Source organism: Sycon ciliatum, chromosome 13, assembly GCF_964019385.1.
Source record: "Sycon ciliatum chromosome 13, ocSycCili1.1, whole genome shotgun sequence".
In the NCBI taxonomy this organism is placed as follows: Eukaryota; Metazoa; Porifera; class Calcarea; order Leucosolenida; family Sycettidae; genus Sycon; species Sycon ciliatum.
In genome coordinates this window covers 15567761-15588232 of record NC_088655.1, presented here as the reverse complement: position 1 = coordinate 15588232, position 20472 = coordinate 15567761, and the positions used below count along the sequence as shown (strand labels likewise).

Genomic DNA, 20472 nt, shown 5'->3' with positions numbered 1-20472 from the left:
CAGGTTTGAAATAGCGTTACGTAGCAATAAACCAAAACAGTGATATACATGTAGCAGGTGATACTGCCATGCACACAGATTCACTCTCAGCAGTTACAAGCTGCCTGATCTAAGGCCAAGGCATTGCGCTGGTCTCTCTCCCTCTCTAGTGGCAGCGAAAGACTCTGCTACAGTCCTGCTCAATGAACGCGCGCGTCGCTCAAGTTTGCGCCTTGCGCCTTGCACCGTTTCGCTGTCCAGTGTTCGCAGGTCTAGAGCTGCGCAACGCCCGGCGCGTACTTGAGTGTTCGCCTGGATTTCATTGAGCATCACGGTCCAGTCATGTGAAGCCCTCTGTAATGCATTCACACACAAAACGTCCTCAGTGAAACAGAGCCTGCTACAGGAAAACAATGGCCGACGGTAACACTGGAACCACTGTCCACTGTTCCTCTAAACCAAGCCCTGTGACTAATGAATAGCAAATTGTCAGAGTACACTGTGGAAATACATCAGGTAGTTCATTTTCATTAATGAGCTGTTCCACGGACCAAATCGAGCAGCCGGCAAATTCACAAACACACCAACAAGGACAACAATCACCACGAAGCAATGCAATGCCATCGTAATACATGCCACAATGACAGTATTCCGTATCCTAACGCTTAGTGCCTTGCATAGTATCAAAGTACCAATAATAGTTCTGTCATTTCTGTGTATACCGCCGAGTGTTTGTACCTGGTTTGTTACTTTATTGCCAAATAGAGAAAGCAGTAAATCACCCATGTAAATGGGATACCAAGATTTACAATTAGACACGAGTTTGAGCAGTAAAGTTGATGTTAAGTGTGTGGGTGGGTGTGTACGTATGTGGGTATGTGTATGTGTACATATGTGTGTGGGGGAATCGTGTGTGATTGTTTTTCCCAGATTCACCTGAACTTGCGAATCGAAACACTCCGTCACCCTCCGGTGGTCCACCACCACCACCAGTAGCCAGAAAACCAGCAAACTTCAAGCTCAAGAAGCCCGGCCAGGCATCCGAAGACGGAGCCAGTACTCTAGCTACATCGCCGTCAGCAACTGTTGTCACGCCGACATCACCAGGCCGTCGTGACCATCTAGGCAGGAAGCTGAGCTTGACCGACCGACCGCAGTCACCTGCAGGTAATCGTCCCCTGCCCCCGCCGCGTCGTGGCTCGGTCCTCACGCCCATGCAAGAACTGAGCAGTGCCAGTGCCAGTGGTGGTGGCAACAGCAGCAGTGCCAGTCCTACCAGTACTCAGCTGCAGCGTGTGGCTTTGTCCACACCCAACCTACAGACACTGGACAAGCCTCAATCACACGCACCATCTCTGCAATCGCCATCCGCCACTGACACAGCTGTGGACGTGTTTGCGGAGAACGACGTTTTCCCTGCACCCGATCACAATCAATCAGCCAAATCAAGAGTCAGCCAGGAATTCAGCGCCAGCACGGTGTTGACGGTGACGGTCGACGATCCCGGTGTCGCTCGCGTTCGCACACCATCCAGGAGTTCAACATCCAGTGCAGAGCGAGCTACCGAGCGCTACTCGGGAGCAATGGAGCTGGCAGAGCTAGAGCTACTGTGTGATGACACTGTGAAATCCGGTCGCAAAACACCGCCCTGCGACAACATGCCGGCGGAGCAGGATGGTGCACCAGTGGAAGAAACTCGCAGTGCAGCTACGCCGCCTCCAGTGGCACCACGCGTACGCTCATCTCAGCCCACAGCTGAGCCCAACGGTGCCGTGGCAACGAGCTCACTGCCCGCGTCTTCAAGCTCGCATCCCAGCACACCGCGATCACCTGGCATGAGACCGCAGCTGAGCTCACATGCATCGGTACCGGTACTACAGTCACCGCTTGTCAGGAACTCATCCCAGCTTCTCAGGCAGAATGCGATAGCTAGATCTGATAGAGATCTCCCCGCTGCTATTGGCTCACTCTCGGCAACCAACTCCAATGTGCACGCCTGTTTCCGAGCCAGCAGCCCTGCCAGCTCCATAGAGTCAGCGCTCAGGCTAGCCGCTGAGGATGGCAAGCTGGGTAAGTTCAGGGATATGGGCATTTCTATATTTATAGAGACTCTTTAGATTACATCATACCGTGTGATTTTTATTGAAAGGCAAACCGGGGATTACATCATAGTGTTTGTGTAATGCAAGGCAAACCTGTGGTGACAGCGTATGCTTTGTGTTGAAGAGCAAACCAGTGCTGGTGATGCTACTCCATGGAACTTGAAACGATGGTGTGATTGCAAGACCTCTCTACACGCCGTATTTTTCGGAGTGCAAACCGCACTGTAAACACTAGTAATTCACGCAATGAAGTCGGTGCTGAGGCTAACACTACGCGGGTCAAATTGATGTTGGTAAACAGAGTAGATGTTTGTATTTCCTGGCAACAAATCTAGGTCTGGATTATACTTCTGAAAAGACGGTAAATGAATGTGAGCACAATCCAAAGAAATACGGAACAGGCATTTACAATACATGATGATTTTGTTCCTAACTTTGGAAACCACTGCTGTATATCCACTAAACAAAGTGGGGGACGCTAACTCCGATGGCCACGCTGCTACAATCGTTCTAGAGATGCTGCTCATGTTTAGTTTCCAGTAAGCAAGCAGACACAGTAAAACCTGTCAAGGTGACCACCTGTCGTAGAGGTCCACTACAACCAGGACAAAGGGATGTTATTCCAGTCAAATGATCCTGGATAAGAAAATCACCTGTACACAGAGACCACATTTTAGCGGTCAGTCGCCTAAGGCAGGTTCCACTGTATGTATACGTGATGCATGCTCACAGGGGCCGCCACATGCTCACAGGGGCCGCCACATGCTCACAGTGGCCGCCATACTTTTCATCTCTATTGATGTCTTGGGACTGAAGGGTGCATGAGTTGTACTGAAGGGTGCATGAGTTGGACTGAAGGATGCAGGAGTTAGATCTGCTCTCTCTGGCTGCCATCCATGTTGTGTGCACAGCGTGCGTGAAGTTGTTGCTCTCGCAAGGCGCAGACTGTAATGCTGTCAGCACAGGCAACTCCTCTGCACTGCATCTGGCCTCTGCTAACGGCCATAAGGTGTAAGTAGTCCCATATCACCACGTGCATCACCTGCCACACTAGCTAATGGGACATCACAACCACACATACACGGAAGTACTTGGTAATTTTTATGTATTTTTTATTTCACCTTCTCGTGGAATAGAGGCCAATATGGAGAGAGCGGCGATAGCCAGCCGTGGCCGTGGGTTAAAATAATAGCCACCCTACACAATCGGAACTGGGGTTTATGTGAAGCAATCTGCACTCGAGCTCCTCTAGTATTGGCCAAAATCTGCCTTGCTATGTGAGATAGGGTATTCCGGGTATTCCATTTTCTTTTCTGTTTTTGAAATGTCAGTTTTATACTAAAACCGTGCTGCAAATAATGGTGGTATATGTGGCAGAATCATAGGTGACGTGCAACGTAACCAGAGGTTACCCCTCACCCTTGGTCCACTGCACCCAGACCACTGACAGTGCTGCAGTAAGGCTGCACAATGACCAGTGCTAGCTAGTTCACTTTGCCATGATACGCCAATTCTTTCTTTAAACTTTCTTTGCCCCTTCAATTCTCTTTTTTTACGCGAATAAATGCGCCAGAAATCCATAGTCAGAATGCATTGCAATATGAGAATGCAAACGCAAACTGGAACGTGATATTTACCTTCAAGGGCGAGTGCTGCTTGTACGCTCATCTAAGTTACTTCGAAGTACGTACCGCTGCAATACAAAGACCCAGCTAAAGAGCATGCTGCTTCACTGAATACGGGTTCCATGTCTATTTGAAAAATGAACAAGGTCCGATTTCATCAAAAACCACCATTTCATTTCAGACCATTATGTCTGTTCATACGTAACTTAGCGTGTTGTGCATTGTGTGTATCGCTCTGATGCAGATGTGTGCAGGAGCTATTGAGTCACGGTGCGCAGCCATGGATGCTTGACACCCAGGGTCTCAGTGCTGTGCAGCTATCGGCTAAGAATGGACATGCACCGTGTGTGGAAACCATACTACAGAACACTGCAGACACAGCTGAGAGACAGCAGGTAAGTGTACTGCTGATAACTGCTGTGAAACTCTGATTATACGTACTCACAGGAGAAACAGAAACGTTTACTTAGTACGGAGGTATTTGTTTTCCGAGCAGTCATCAATTATTGGGCAATACAGTCATGGATACCGCAGACACTGGCTGTAGTAAGCAAGTGTTCATCTCAGCAGAATACGTACTGGATACGTTTCACTGTGTGTGAGTGAGATATTGTGATAATGGTCACACTTCGGTGAAAGCATTGGAAATTTTCTCCGAAGGCCCCTTGATAAGGGTGATGCTGCACTTTACTACACTACTTTTCTACTCAAAAGCGTGTATACATAGAAAGTGTGTTCGTGTGTGTGTGTGTGTGTTTGTGTGTGTGTTTGCGTGTGCGGGTGCGTGGATGTGTTTGTGTCTGTGCGTGAGTGTAACATTTGTTTTGCTTGTATTGCTTGCTGGTCCAGGCCTTGAAGAAAGCATTGCTACTCGCGTGTCTGGGAAGTCATAAGCGTTGTATTGAGATTCTGCAACGTGTAGTGAACGGCGACACTAGTCTGGAGAAGCTGAGACATTCCAAGACAACAGAGACAGATTCTGCCAGTGACCTGACATTAGCACAGAAATCCACCGTCATTGTCTCGCCAAGTAGCACAGACTCTGTGAGTTTTCTACTCATGCAACTGTCCTCATTCTAGCCTCCTCATATCAAGACTGTGGTCAGCCATTTTAAGATGATTTGGATCAGCCTTATATATCAAATGACGTCTCATCTGAATGACTTCTGCCTGATTAACTGCAATAACATATTGAATTCTTCAGGCTAGTTTGGAAGCTTGTAGAAAGCAATGGATGTGAAAATTTGCCTGATTCCCACTGAAGCGTTGCTGATTCTACCCATGAACTGTCATGCAGCATGATGATACTCCTCACGCGTGAAAAGCTTCTGGTCTTTAGATTGCGTGTTGTCATGTCTTTTGGCTTGTCCGGCATTATTGATCCTCTTCGTTGGTCATGTTCGCTACGTGATTGCAGGCACTGGGAGCTGAAGATTACAGTACTGGCATATCGCCAGCTCATGATCGGCGTCAAGAGAGCATAGGTAACTGGTGTACAATGTGCAGAGTGTGGCATGCGGTGTGTGCAGTGTGCTGTGTGGCATGTGCTGTGTGGCATGTGGTGTGTGCAGTGTGCTGTGTGGCATGTGGTGTGTGGCATGCGGTGTGTGCAGTGTGCTGTGTGGCATGTGCTGTGTGGCATGTGGTGTGTGCAGTGTGCTGTGTGGCATGTGCTGTGTGGCATGTGGTGTGTGCAGTGTGCTGTGTGGCATGTGGTGTGTGGCATGCGGTGTGTGCAGTGTGCTGTGTGGCATGTGCTGTGTGGCATGTGGTGTGTGCAGTGTGCTGTGTGGCATGTGGTGTGTGGCATGCGGTGTGTGCAGTGTGCTGTGTGGCATGTGGTGTGTGGCATGCGGTGTGTGCAGTGTGCTGTGTGGCATGTGGTGTGTGGCATGCGGTGTGTGCAGTGTGCTGTGTGGCATGTGGTGTGTGGCATGCGGTGTGTGCAGTGTGCTGTGTGGCATGTGCTGTGTGGCATGCGGTGTGTGCAGTGTGCTGTGTGGCATGCGGTGTGTGGCATGCGGTGTGTGCAGTGTGCTGTGTGGCATGTGGTGTGTGGCATGCGGTGTGTGCAGTGTGCTGTGTGGCATGTGGTGTGTGGCATGTGGTATGTGGGGTGCGACCTTGCATCTACTGTAAAATTTAATACACAGTGAAACCTGTCTAAGACGACCGCTCGTGGGACCTTCAAAACCTGGTCTCTGTTACCAGGTGGTCTCCTTATCCAGGGTCAATTGACTGGAAATAGCATCCCTTGGTCCTGGTTTCAGTGGTCTTCGTGGACAGGTGGTCGCCTTATCCGAGTGGTCGCCTTGACAGCTTTTACTGTACCACCGTTATTTATTTTTGGCACGAGGTATAGGGTCAGTTCCACAACGAGACTTGTGAAACATTTCATCGGCGTTGTAATTTGGGCGTTTTGGGTCAGTGCCGAATATAGCCGAAATTGAAAAGCTGCTGAAATTTTGTATATTTACATTTAATAATTATATCAAGAATAACCACATTTCAATATCCTTTTTGAGGTTGCCCTACCGGCAAGGTGAGCTCAGTGACGATTGACGTGTCCAATTTTCTCCTTAGCATTTGTATCCCCGCAAAGATATTTGAGGAATAAAGTTGCACTCCTTGTAAAAATTTTCCCTGACAGAGTATAATGATGTTGTGATTTTCACCCCATCCTCTATCCTCATTTCTAATGATTTTGTACTTGCTTTCAGGTCTTGTGTCTTGATATTCCTGTCGCAATCCGCTGTGTAATGAATGGTGGTATTGAGGGCATGTTTTGCTCCTGCACTTTGTCTTTGCTTTCTCACTGCATAGATGAGTGTGCGTGCGAGCTAGACGTCGTCTTACAATTTCCCTATCTCAACAGTGGACAGGGATATGGTAAGTCTCGGGTAGTTCTTTAGCCTGTATCTGATGTTGGGTGTCATTGAAAGCATAGCAGGAATATTTGAGATACCATCTGGTGTCCAAATGCTCCCCAGTTATTCATGGTCAAGCAACAGGCGAGATTGACAGACAGACGGACAGACAGTCAGAAAATAAGCCAGTCCTTTTACAGCATACGCCAGACTCTATGTGTGACATCATTTAGCTGCACCGGCGGGCATGCCTAGGTTGTTTGTTCCACACCATCCACGGGTCCGCTTTAGAAGCTGCGTAGGCGCATTGATCCCACGGGATGATGGCTTTCCTATGGATGCGGAAACCTCTGTGTGACCGAGTGTCATGCGAACTGTAATCTTTATCATTTCTTTCCGCAGGTGTGCAAGGAGACACAAGCATCAATCTTGGAACGGTCACAATCACCAGAAGAACAAGCTGGTCTAGGCTGGAGACGGATGTGTGGAAGACACTTGATAGGCACTTGTCAGCTATATGCAAGTCTGTTTCGCAACCTCTGCCCACGGAATGTCTGCAGCATCGAGCCATACCACCAGTAAGCAAACTTTGTGTGCTGTAGGATTATCTGACGCTATTGGCTTTCCTTTGATGGCAGACAGTGAATTTCATCAAACCTGGGATAGGCCTTTTTTTAGACAGACCTGTGTGTCCTTGGTACATCTGCAAGGCTAAGCACAACAGCAAGGAACACCCTTTAGTTGGAAAAACTGCACTACTAGTACACTGCTGATGAACCTGGTCAACAGACCAGCTGGCTCAAGCAACCGCCCGGTTTTAGCAACCACCTGGTTTCAGCAGCCACCTGGTTTCAGCAGCCACCTTGGCTGAAGGACCACTATGTTCTTCCACTGAATATGGGAAATGTGGAAGGGTCAACCTGGTTTCAGAGACCACGTGTTGAAACACCACGATAGGCCAGTGTTGTGAGTTGTCATGGAAACCAGGTTTCAACTGAAGTAAGTAGAGTGACATCATCATCCTACTCGGCTCCCTTGTTTTGTTCTGCAGGCCAGCCACCTAGCCGTTGGTACACATGACCCGGTGGTGAAAACTGCCACACTAAAGTCCATAACATCATGGAGTAGTTCAATCACGGCTAACAGCGCTGGAAGCTGTTGTAACACCAGCAGTGGCAGTAATGTTGTACTACCGACAGCTGGCCAGCTGAAGGCATCGACTGTGTATGCCAGCGACATTGGCCTAGGCGTGGACTCAGTCAGAATGTACTCAGCTGGACAGGATAAGGTATGAACTGTAGGTTCTTTCAAAAAATTATGTTTTAATCACCTCCCTCTCCTTCTCCCCTCCCCCTCCCCCTCTCCACTACCCTCCCCCTCGCCACTCCCCTCCCCTCTTCCTCAGAAAGATGTGAATGAATTCCCATGACAGGCTATGATGTCATCCGAAGTACAATATCCTGGCTGTATGTCATCATTATGAGTGATATATCATACTGCTACTTGTGTTTGCTTGTGTTCTTTCGTAGAAGTGGAGACCGGATGCCCAGACTCTACCCAGTGATGAAGGAATCAACGATGCCGCGGGCACATCACCATACCAGCTCTTTGGAGAGGAGAAGAGCATCACTGTGTCCCTAAAGGGTATGTTAGATCTGTGTACACATACATGTAGCCCCATGGAGTCTAATGTATGCTCTAGAGGTTATGCGATTGCCATATTTTCCGGAGTATAAGCCGCACCCAGACTTCCTGTCACGAACGACAGACCTCTACCTCAATACCACCGATAATTTGACCTTCGTAGTTTAAACCGCGCCGACTTTCTTTGTATGGACTGCAATTTGAATACTCCCTATGTACCTCTCCCACCCCTTTGGGAGCTGCATCTGCGCCTTGATCCTTGAAGGGTGGTGGCATTCCTACGGATGCGGAAAACTCAGCCTCTAGCAGAGTCTCACTCGAACAATGACATTTTCGTTTTATATACCTCTGTCTAGCCTGTGCAGACAAGCTAGGCAAGTACTGATGTTTAGGGCGAGAGGAAACAGCACAGACATACCCAGCAATGTGAAAAAAAACATTGTTTTCAGCTAAGTAGAGTGTGTAGTGTCTATAAATAGCCGTTCCGTAGACTTCTCTGGCGTCTGGGCCGTTGCCCGATGCCATTTTTTGCAACACATTCCTGAACGCTGTTCCTGCTGGTGTCATTCTCTGTTATTCTCTGTCTGCAGGCATCGGTGAAGGTCGTCTTGATCAGCTCAGCTACCAGACACTAATACCAATGAACACCCTCCGGTCCTATCTTGACAAGGTATTATTAGCTACTGTTGTGGATATTAAAATCCGTTGAGAAGTCAAGCGGGCACGGGCCGCTGGCCTTGTAGCCGAGAGCACTGTTGGTGCATTTTTGCAGTGTGTACGTGAACTACAATGCATATATGTGCTAAGGCTGTAGGGACGCCGGCCCCAGTTATCCCATAGGATCTCAATGTCCACAGCAGTATAACTATGTACTGTAATTTCACAAATTTTCGGTGTACTTTTATTTTCGGTGCTTTCGGTGCGTCTGTTATATACCTAAAATTTCAATACACCGAACAAACACTAAGACACATAATCCAATAGGGAACTGCTTCTTGTACCTAAAATGTCTGTTCACCTAACCTGGCCTGTTGCTCTCATACCGAAAATATTGAGCACCGAACGTTTCTGAAATTAGAGTATTCTTCCAGGATTGACTAAGGCATGGGAAGTTAAATGTTACATACAGTGTCAGAAAGGGGCATGGTTATCTTTCTTGGTCAACGGTGGGTCCTGGTCTAACCTTCCCTATACTGCTGGAGTGCATTTAGTCAAGTCATGTATGAACTCGCTCATAAGAACACTCTCCCAATAACCTCTCTGCCATTGAAATGCTGACACTAACATTTCTATTGTGTTGTTTGGCGTATTGCAGTTTCGTCTACAAGGCAAGGTACTGTTCAGTGGCCCGCCTGCATGCGGCAAATCCGAGATTGCCACAAGCCTTGCCCGGTGCCTTTTGGTAAGTACTTGTGACCATGTGTACTCTCCTTAGCTGACAAGGGTAAATGTTGACATTGATGAGATGAGCAACCCGTACGATTTATCTTAACTGATAGCAACACAGCACAGTCCAAAAATTTGGAATGAGACTTTGCCTGCACTTTCACGGCAAGTCGGAGAGATGTAGCGTGCAACTGTGCACAAAATTTAATGTACACATCAAGGGACTTCCACATACCAGTTCAATCAATGATTGTTTCACTCTTACCTGACAAATGGCAATATTTTCGAAACGGTACGGTAAGAATTGGGTCGGTCTTGTGCAGCGCTTGGGGAATGGGTGTGTCCACCCAACTACTTTCTACAGATGAAGCTGCTCGAAATTGCTTCTCACTAACCTGATGTGTATGTGAATTATGTAACTGGCTCCACTTCTGTGAATGACTATGTGAACTTGTGTGGATGTTGACTTGTTCCCATGCGTAATATCTGTATGACTTGCAGAGTGCACTGAAGGCAGAAAAGGTGAAGGTGGACATGCTGGGTTGCTCTTTGCGAGGACAGCACGGTGAACAGGATAGGATACTAAAAATGCTGCACAGAACAGGTAAGTCGTAAGTCCAACTAAAGATGAGAGAACTCTGTTCGGCAGAGAGTCTTTGCTTTATATCACAATATACGATTATGGTGGTGTAAGAAGTCAAAGTTAGTGTTAGTGTCTTTTGGTGGTTCATCGACGTTCATGATCATGGTATTCTGCTAGTAGACATCACTCTCTTTTGTACAGTAAACCTGTAACTAAAGACCACCGTAGCTAGCAACCAGCCTGGTACTACAGACCACTTCACCAGGCGCGGACGGTCTCACATTCCTATAATCATGGTTGTGCGGTGCAAACCTCTAACTAAGGACCACCTGCCACTAAAGACCGTTTTCTCTGGCCCCAAGGGGTGTTCGTTAGTCACAGGTTTTATTGTATGGTTGTGCGGTGCAAACCTCTAACTAAGGACCACCTGCCAGTAAAGACCGCTTTCTCTGGCCCCAAGGGGTGGTCGTTAGTCACAGGTTTTATTGTACGTGTGTGTTCACATGTGTGCATGTGAATGTGTGTGCTGGTGTGCACAGGTATGCTGGTTGAGGAAGACTACGAGACATGTGGTGATCGCTCCGCCACTTCAAGTTCACGGCAATCACCGCCGCCTCGTCACTGCATACTGGTTGTCGAGAGCAGCTCAGCACAGTCCATACAGAATGGTTTGGGCGAACTGCTCAGCTGTCTCCACGGCGATCAGACTCTGTGGCTGAACGAGGGCGCACTGCCAGGCGGTCTGTACCGCCTTGTCGGGGTGTTGCACCTCATGGTTACCTTGGATACGACTGGGTAAGCCTGTCCGAATAAACATGTTTGGCGTACTTGCAAGTGTATGCTTAGATCTTGGTCACAACTCTGCAGTTGTGTCCTACTGTTGTGTACATTGGAATCTGGTGGAATGACCAGGGCCTTTAGCGCGTACACGCACTGTAGCTCACCGTCAGGCGAAATAGCACGTCATAGTACATTTGAGATCAGCGGGAAGAAGATGACGACGTCCACTAATTTCGTATCTGTGCACACGAATCTGCTGTGTGTGTGACTCTGTGTGTCAGCTATGATATCATCTTCTGTGGTTCCATGCCTAGCATGTACGTCTGAACCATCCTGCAAAGTTTTAATGATGTAGGTTGAGCGATCGCTCCGCGAAACATACTTTTTGAAATTCTCTTCATAGTATATCTTCCACCATTGAAATTTCGAATTTCTTCAAAAAAAGTGCTGAGAGGGGTGGCTTGCAACCTCGATATGGCTTGTTCCAGACATGCTTTGGAGCCATCTTCTGTTGAAGTAGTGGCGGTGATCTGCCCTGCAACTGCTACAACAAAATATGATTCGATCTGAGAAAGGGTGAGACCGCGAATCTCGGTTGAATATTGAGTATTTCAAGCCTTTTCACGACGAAGATGGAGTTCTTTTTGGAGATGGACGTCGCGGCAAAGGACATGGTGTCCGACTTCTGGCGCCTTGTGAAGCCAGGGATCATTTGTCCAGTCAGGTCGGCAGCCTAACCGTCGGTAAGCTTGTGTTTGGATCCCGTTCTGCTCGATGTGGTAGATCACAAACAATTTGATATCGCACAAATTGATCTCAGCATCGTGCGTACGGTATTTTATATTCAGAAAATCCCAAAGTGTCTCTGTGTGGCCGTCCTATGCCACGAGAAACTCCACTCAGGCTCCTATGTCCTCTGCCTTCATGATTGAGTGTCCACTTCGTTTGAATAACGAACACAACAATCGAGGACGGCTTTGCAATGAAAAATACAGCTATACTGGAGCTGAAAAAAGAAAGAAAAAAACGTGCTCAGGATGAGACTCGAGTACACGCGCACTCTCCCAGCAGGTGAAACGCAATTTTTTGTGAAAAATGCGTGTCGCCGACTGACCAGTAATTTCGCCTGACGGTATACACTGTAAAAACGGACCAGCAGTACTCACGGCTGCAAGGCCAGCGCCACGTGCCCGATTGACTTCTCAACGGACGTCGAGGTCCACAACAGTATCTCACCTAGCAAACATGTTCTGTGGTTCCATGGCTCTTGGCAGTTGTTTAGTACCACGGCTTTGCCCCTGGCCAGTGAAAGCATCAAGACTTAGCAATTCAAGTATGCAATCATGCATGTGAATGCCAACCTCGGGTATAACAACAACTCGTGAATAACGACACTTTTATCATGCATGACCGATCATCGCTATTCGCAAGCTTGACTGTATTGAGTTTGTGTATGAAACTAACCACTGGGTGTTTGTGTGTCCCCTGTGTTACTTGCAAACAGCCCTATCGGTCTGGACCCACGCAGCTGGCACCGGTTTTTCCACATCCGATGGCGCTGGGACGTTGAGCCGCTCGGCGGGCAGCTTCAGCGGCATCTACAGCGCCAACTTGTCATTGCCAGAGCAGCCGATGTTCACGCACACACCTGCAGCAGGTCGGTAGTGCATGGCCTGCATGTAGTGATTTCTGCTTCACGTATCCTAGGAGAGCCCTTGATTTAGGCTAGGAGGGAAGCATGGATGCAGCGATTGGGTTTTTCTATCTTTGACCACTTGGCGGTGGACCTGATCTACTCACTTCTCGTCGATTTAGGAGATGCATCTGCGCCTTGATCCTTGAGGATGGTGACGTTCCTCCGGATGCGGAATACTTGGCCTCTAGCCGAGTTTCACACGAAAACGAAATCACAATAATGAATGCTGAGAGAAGCCCACGATGTGGTCCAGAGATAACGGTAGCAAAGTTGAAAGTAAAGGCGCCCTTTAGTTAATTCTGACCCTGTGTAGGCCCTATCAATGAGTTTGACATCATTTTTACCTGCTTTCTTTCATTGTCTTTGCCTTACCAATGTAGCGCCAACCCCAAGTCATACATCCCCCCCCCCTCCCCCCCCAAGCCAGAGATGATACTTGGCAATCAAACCGGCAATAGATATTCATCCATTCTGCTATATTGCTATTGTGTATGTCAGTGATGTAGCAATGATAACCGGATCAGGAGCAGAGCTGCCGTCTGGTCAAGAACAGTGCATTGCCTGGATCAATGATGTATGGCAGAGGATCAACAAGCTATTCACTTTCCTTGGCTATAGTCAGCTAGTGCTAGGTGAGACACCATGTGTTCATTTTTTTTGCCGGGGTTTCCTATAAATGTATTCGAAAAGTTCAAGAGCCTGAAGTGTGTCCTTCTTCTTGGCATAAAAACCTATATTCCGCTGCTGTATCCGAGAAGTAACAGCGTAGATAAATTGTAACAGCATGGAAAGAAGAGCCTGTATTCACAGTCTTTATACTGTGTGCAGTGATGGCTTTATACTGTGTGCAGTGATGGCTTTATACTGTGTGCAGTGATGGCTTTATACTGTGTTCAGTGATGGCTTTATACTGTGTGCAGTGATGGCTTTATACTGTGTGCAGTGATGGCTTTATACTGTGTGCAGTGATGGCTTTATACTGTGTGCAGTGATGGCTTTATACTGTGTGCAGTGATGGCTTTATACTGTGTGCAGTGATGGCTTTATACTGTGTGCAGTGATGGCTTTATACTGTGTGCAGTGATGGCTTTATACTGTGTGCAGTGATGGCTTTATACTGTGTGCAGTGATGGCTTTATACTGTGTGCAGTGATGGCTTTATACTGTGTGCAGTGATGGCTTTATACTGTGTGCAGTGATGGCTTTATACTGTGTGCAGTGATGGCTTTATACTGTGTGCAGTGATGGCTTTATGCTGTGTGCAGTGATGGCTTTATGCCGTGTGCAGTGATGGCTTTATGCCGTGTGCAGTGATGGCTTTATGCCGTGTGCAGTGATTTCGCGTTTCCCTCTAGCGTGTACACACACAGCTTCCCTTCAGACCTTCGATTGGAATCCCAAATCCATTCATCACACTGAAGCCTCACTTGGCTTCTCAAGATTCATGTCACGTTAGCTGTACTAGTAGCTGATTTCAGCAGAGATGTTGTGCGTATCTGGTTGTTACCTGCAGGACCAAACGTCTTCTTTTCCTGCCCGATTCAGTCATCCGACCCGGCAGCAGTAGCAAGGTATGGTATTGTGATCATTGACACAGTCAACTTCGCTAATAACGACTGCGGATATAACGACAATTCGCGAATAACAACAGAATTTCCATGCACAGAGCAAAGTCCCATCCCACTGTAATACATAATATAATGAGACATTGGGCATGAGGACACTTTGCGAAAAAGGACACTTTTCTGATGCCCCGCCGAGTGTTGTAATACGCAAAGTTGATTGTATACGCGGAGCTTAATGGGCCCCACCACCACACTCCAACATTCACCCCAGTGTCTGGAGAAATGTGGATTTTGTAAAAAAAAAAAAAATACATCTCTACATTCCCAGAGTCCGCTTCGGTATGCTAGCTGTGTTTTCTGCTGCACCTGTGTGCACGCAAACAATCTGCTTCTCTTTGCTTGCGTTGCTGTCTGATGGAATGCATGCTGATCCCTAATTCGTGGATCCCTATATTGCATAGGCCATGCGTACTCGTCCAGCAGATATGTGTGAATATGATTGATAGTTAGTTACTGTATCTCCACCTCGGTATTTGTGGCATACTGCCTCTCTAACCAGTTGGCACCATGTCCTGTAATCATCCAACCCTGTAAACTCTCTTTAGGGTATAAGAATTTCACACCGCCCTTCTTGTTCTAGTCATGTTGCTTCTGTTGTCTCATTGTGTTAGTCAGTGTGTTGATGTGTGCTTCTCTGCATGTGTATGTCTGTCTGTGTGTCTGTCTGTGTGCCTGTCTGTGTGTCTGTGTATATGTTTTTCTGTCTGTGTGTGTGTGCGTGTGTGTGTGTGTGTATGTGTGTGTCTGTATCTGTGTGTGTGTGTATGTGTCTGTCTTGTGGCATGCATATGTTTGTGCCTATAGTTGGCTGGCAGAGTTGTGGAACAATCAACTAGCACCATGCATTGAAGAAGCCGGTGGTAGCCATGACCAGCCAAGCCCTAGTCGTCAGCGTTGTCAGCTAACAAGTGTCAAACTGCTGCTTGTCACTATTCGCCTAGCTCTTCTTCCAACCTGTCCATTGCAGGGCAACGGTAAGAAGGAAGTGAACTCAAATGTGTAGTTCTATTCCCCTGTTCTGTCCTATCAAACAAGGCATTTCTGTTTGCATCTTGCATGCGATATGTGTATGGGAGACGCGAATGTGTGTGCATGGTTGTTTGTGTATGTGCGTGCGTGCGTGTGTGTGCCTTCCACTAAGGCTGAGCCATGTTGTCTGTTTCTCTCTTTTAAATGATGTTGCTGACAGTGTGCTGCTGTGCTTTAAACTTACCGTATTGCACGTGTTGCTGCCAAAAGTACAGTGGTGGCAACTGAAATCCGACCCCCTGAGCGGTGCGCTCACATCGAAACACTACGAAATAGAGGCCGCTAGAAAGTGAACGCACCGCCCAGGGGGTCGGATTTCAGTTGCCAGCACTGTAGGAACACTCACAAGCAGGCAGCTTGCTCTTCATCTCACTACGTAGCCAGGAGGCAATGGGCCTCACAGAGCGCCCATAGCCCAGAGAGTTGCACACTCTTGGCGTTATCGACTCTTTCTTGTGTCCGTAGCACTGGTCAGCACTGAGTGAGACTCAAAACACGCCATGCTGCAAAACGAATGGAGTGGATTGTACAAACAGAGCTCAGTGGCAAATAGTTTATTGGTTACCACTCCACTTGATTCCCCATCCCAAACCCACCCCTACCTCCTCGTATCAACCAAGGAGATTAACTTCAATACTTCCTCTGCTTACTCAGATCTAGCCCAGTGGCTGGAGTCACTGCACTGCGGCATGGACAATGATGAGATCAATGAAATGGTGCATGAGATCCGTGATAATGTGAGTAATCATGTATGACCACAAGACGTATCACGTGTATAATGTGTGTGCCTGTGTTTGCTTGTGTGTGTGTGTGGGTGGGTGGGGGGGGGGGGGGTGCGTGCGGGTGGGGGGGGAGGGAGTATGGGTGTGTGTGTGTGGTGGTGTGTCTGTGGCGGTGGGTGGGTGGGTGAGCGGGTGTGTTTGTGTCGGTGGGAGGAGGGGGTGGGGTGGGGGGGGGGGGGGTGCATGCGTGCGTGCGTGTGGTAGAAGTGGGTGTATGGGACTGTTTGTCTGCCTGTCTGTCCGTCTATCTGTCTGTAACTGTGTGGGTGTTGATGAGAGTTTCAGTGTAAATATATGGGTGTGAAATTTGCACATTACATAAAATTGGCATACACTCTCCTAAGTCAGACAGGAGTAGGGAAGGCAGAATGCATCTGTGTCTGAAATATGGCGATTTGTGAGACACATACCTTCTTTACTTCTATCACAAGTCATGTATGTAAGAATGCCTGGGAATATTTTTAAACTCAATCCAATTGTTTATGTCACCTAACGTTCACGCAGGTCATTTCTACGTCATCCGATGCACTCTCGGTGGAGTTTGATGAAGATATGACTGCACCTAGTACCCCTCAGGGTAGGTCCATGCTACCTGCTCAGCAGCACTCGTCCAGGACACAGAGGGAGCTGCACTCCACAGTGCGCGAGGTCCAGGCAGACACCATCAGCGAGGACATAGAGCTGGCCAAGATCGAGGCGAACCGCGAACAGGGAACACCGACCAAGGACAACAACCGACCACTCACGCCCAGCATCTTCAAGCGGTTTCAAACGTGCGTGATCTTGAAGCACTGCATTCACTGGCCAATGCGGATAGTCTATGTCCATGGTTTTTGAATGTATTCTAAATAATTATTTCACTCACAGTGCTAGCAGTTACCCTGTAGAGGTGATGCAAGTGAATCATCCGTTGAGATGTTTTCTATGGATTTGCAAAGCCACGGCACAGCGACGATGTACTGTAAAACATGTAATTTTCGGTGTAACTTTACTTTCGGTGATTTCGGTAGAGAAAACAGGCACCTAAAATTAAATTACACCTAAAAGGCACTAGAGCATGCACTGTATGTGAAGGGAACGCTGGTCACCTAATTCTACATTACACCTGAAACCTGGCAGGTCCCTGACACCGAAATTTTAATGCACCTAAATTACATGTTTTACAGTACTAGCTTAGGCGAAACCACTTCTTGTGCTGCATACTGAGCTCCGGTAAGTGAATCTCCGGACTCGCAACCCCTGACTAGCCCTCTTTACTTAGCACACATAAGTTAATCTGCCAACCCAACATGTATGCTTTGCGGCCATAGTGGAGTCGGCTTGCTGGGCATGGGTGGGAACCATGGCATAATGTGCACAACCCGTATAATAGGATCATAGAACGATATACAGTAAAACCTTTAACTTAAGACCACCGTGACTAGAGACCAGCCTGGTACTAAAGACCACCGTGACTAGAGACCAGCCTGGTACTAAAGACCACCGTGACTAGAGACCAGCCTGGTACTAAAGACCACTTCACCAGGCACGAACGGTTTCACATTCATATCATAATTATTTGTGCAGTGCAAACCTCTTACTAAGGACCACCTGCCACTAAAGACCGCTTACTCCGGCCCCAAGGGGTGGTCAGGAAGTACAGTGTACACAGAAAGTGACTAGGGCCGACCTTTCCGTCCAAATCTGAGCTTGACAATCTCTCTGTTTGTGTCATCATCCCTGCCAGGCTAAGGAACTCAGCACGCCTAAGCAAGCGGAATAGTGTGGCACCAGAGACACCGACACTGCAGAGACCCGTCAAGGCGAAATCAGAGGACAAGGAATTCTTCGCCATGATCACGAAGATGCAAGGCGATCGCATCGATGACCAGAGAGTGACAGCACCGGTAAGCCAGTTGCTATGGTTACACAGTCCGAACTGTGCAATTCCCTTGATAGACATCAGCACCGTTACGGAGTGAAGCTGCATGCACGTGTACGCGCGGCATGTTTATCTCTGAACAGCTTCATGAAGCTGCTTCAACAATCTTTCATCTGATCAGCAGAGCGCACAGCGACCAGCCTCCCCACAGCGACCAGCCTCGCAATGAAGCCAAGTGAACAAGAAGTCCCACCTGTACATGGATCATTCAGTCATTCCTATGTTTATTAGTAGCACGTGTATCTCAACACCTTTGTTCTAGGATTTCATTACCACCACAGTTGATGTCCAACACATACATGTACATGTATGTGTTGCATAGAGTTGCAAACTAAAAATGAGAGTGTTAGAATAACTGATATTCACCTCCAGTATTGAATGTGCCTATGAGTAGTTATTCTGCTCCCTGTTGTTCCGTATAGGCATGCATGTTTATGCAGAAGCCACGACATGAGCTAGACCTAGCCGTGGGCAGCAGCACTTCAACTAAGAAGACATCCGGTAGCACTGGCAGCAGCAGCAAAGCTGCTAAGAAATCAAACAAGAAAAGTGCCGCCAACCGACAGAACAACTTTGAGAATATTTTCACCCTCGGCCGTCATGGCAGCAAGGATCGCAAGCAGAATGACTATGAGAATATTTTGGAACACGGTCGGCAAATCCAGGAACCGGCAAGTCGCTCGGCAAGTGCTGACTTTCTCAATACGGCCGACAGCGAGGACAACGTATTCTGTTCCTCCACATCCGCCTCACCCGACATGACGGCTTTACACCTACCACACGGCAGCAATGCCGTCGGACCGGCAGCTGCAGGTAGAGGTGGCTCGTTGAGAAGTAGCTACGTACGTCGGCGCAGCATGAGCGAGCTGATGAAGCTTGGAAGTAACAAAGGTGAGAATGAAAAAGCTGGTGTTCGTCCCACCCTGTGTGAGACATGGGAAGGGTAGGTGGACTGCCTGCAACAAAAGCTTCGATAATACCGTGACATATGCTCTATCTATCGCTGTCTGACAGTCTCCCCCTGTCACTCTTCATCTCTCTCTCCCTCTCTCTCTCTATCTCTCTCTCTGTCTCTCTCTTTCTCTTTCTCTCTCTCTCTCTCTCTCTCTCTCTCTCTCTCTCTCTTCTCTCTCTCTCTCTCTCCCTCTCTCTCTGTCTCTCTCTCTCTCTCTCTCTCTCTCTCTCTCTCTCTCTCTCTTTCTATCCATCCATCATTATACTCTCTCAGTCTCTGTCTCTCTATCTCTCTCCCCTCTGTCTCTCTCTCTCCCTGTCTCTCTCTCCCTCTCTATCTCTCGATCTATCTCTTGCCTTCTGTGCCTCTCTTTGTCTCTTATGCCTATATACGAAACCTACAAGGTTTGTTTGGACATAATATCATATCTCTCTCACACAAACACACACTCTCTCTCTCTCTTTCCCTCTCTCTCTCTCTTTCTCTCCCTCTGGCTCACTCTTTCTTTTCTTCATGCTGCTAGTGTTGATGCTGCAGAAATATGCACTTCTAGTTGTTGTACAATATTCACTTCCTGTCACTGTGGTTCTGCATAAGATTGACTATGCCAGTCCTAGTCGAGAGATAGTTTCCGGTTGTCTAACAACTTGTCTTTCTGTGGGTATCTCTGTTTGCTTAATTCCTTCAGCTTCCGATGTGGATAAGGCTGAGAGCTCCAGTCAACACAAAGCGCTGGGCAAGATGAAGTCCACGCAGAGTGTTGGTCGCAGCAGTGGAGGGTCTGCTGGAGAGAAACGTCACCACCGCAGCGCTAGCAATGTATTCAGCCTCTCCACTACCGGGTCAACGACAAGAGAAGAGGGAATCGGGCTGCCAAAGAGAGTTATCACTCGACAATCGCCACGGAAAACGCTGTCGGCGAATGCCATCAAACCGGTCGAACCTACCCCAGGCCAAATTACATATATGTAAACCTCGTTGTTGAAACACTAGAAACACTCACGTGCAGAGAGATTCCTAAATACAGAACTTGTGTTTTCCTTGTGTCGCCTTAACTCTGCATTCGACTTTCTGATTTGAAATCGATTTCCGCTAGCACCACCTTGAGTTGTATTGCGCTAATGTTGTCACATGTTTTTTTAATTTGTCTAAGAACTGCAGGGTTCCCACTAGTTCCGATTTTTGTAAACGCTGAAAAACTGACTGCAAAGCTTCTTCATTGTTTTCCTTGGATTGTTCACAAAAGTGCCTGTATCTGTGTTTTTTTCCTGACCCTTGAAATCCTAAGAAATTAATATGCTTTTGCTTCTAAAGGGACGCTACAGATGTCTGCCAATGGGAAAGTTGTAGTGTTGTATGAAACTGGTTGATTACTTTAATTTTTTCAAGTTCCTCGGCATACAGTCAGGCATACATTTGTTGGCTTTACACGGCTCTCCTAACCAGTGAGATTTTTCATTCTTGCTTCATGGGTAATTTAAACTATTTTTAATCTCGA

The 20472-nt window shown here is 47.7% G+C and overlaps 1 protein-coding gene across 4 annotated transcripts in view; it reads left to right on the top strand.

The window, feature by feature from the left end:
* Window positions 1–20402, top strand: part of LOC135829820 (cortactin-binding protein 2-like) — a 40368-nt gene extending 19966 nt beyond the window's left edge. For all 4 annotated transcript variants that reach the window (XM_065342209.1, XM_065342210.1, XM_065342208.1 and 1 more), the window contains 22 exons: window positions 910–2049; window positions 2993–3092; window positions 3951–4101; window positions 4556–4750; window positions 5124–5190; window positions 6530–6595; window positions 6976–7151; window positions 7625–7861; window positions 8103–8217; window positions 8808–8887; window positions 9533–9619; window positions 10105–10207; window positions 10726–10981; window positions 12471–12623; window positions 13161–13294; window positions 14176–14233; window positions 15092–15261; window positions 15971–16053; window positions 16603–16871; window positions 17825–17984; window positions 18442–18910; window positions 19663–20402. In XM_065342209.1, the coding sequence (XP_065198281.1) occupies window positions 910–2049; window positions 2993–3092; window positions 3951–4101; window positions 4556–4750; window positions 5124–5190; window positions 6530–6595; window positions 6976–7151; window positions 7625–7861; window positions 8103–8217; window positions 8808–8887; window positions 9533–9619; window positions 10105–10207; window positions 10726–10981; window positions 12471–12623; window positions 13161–13294; window positions 14176–14233; window positions 15092–15261; window positions 15971–16053; window positions 16603–16871; window positions 17825–17984; window positions 18442–18910; window positions 19663–19946 (4553 nt within the window). In that variant the 3' untranslated portion in view covers window positions 19947–20402. The remainder of the gene's footprint in view (window positions 1–909; window positions 2050–2992; window positions 3093–3950; window positions 4102–4555; window positions 4751–5123; window positions 5191–6529; window positions 6596–6975; window positions 7152–7624; window positions 7862–8102; window positions 8218–8807; window positions 8888–9532; window positions 9620–10104; window positions 10208–10725; window positions 10982–12470; window positions 12624–13160; window positions 13295–14175; window positions 14234–15091; window positions 15262–15970; window positions 16054–16602; window positions 16872–17824; window positions 17985–18441; window positions 18911–19662) is intronic.
* The last annotated feature ends 70 nt before the right edge of the window (window positions 20403–20472 follow it).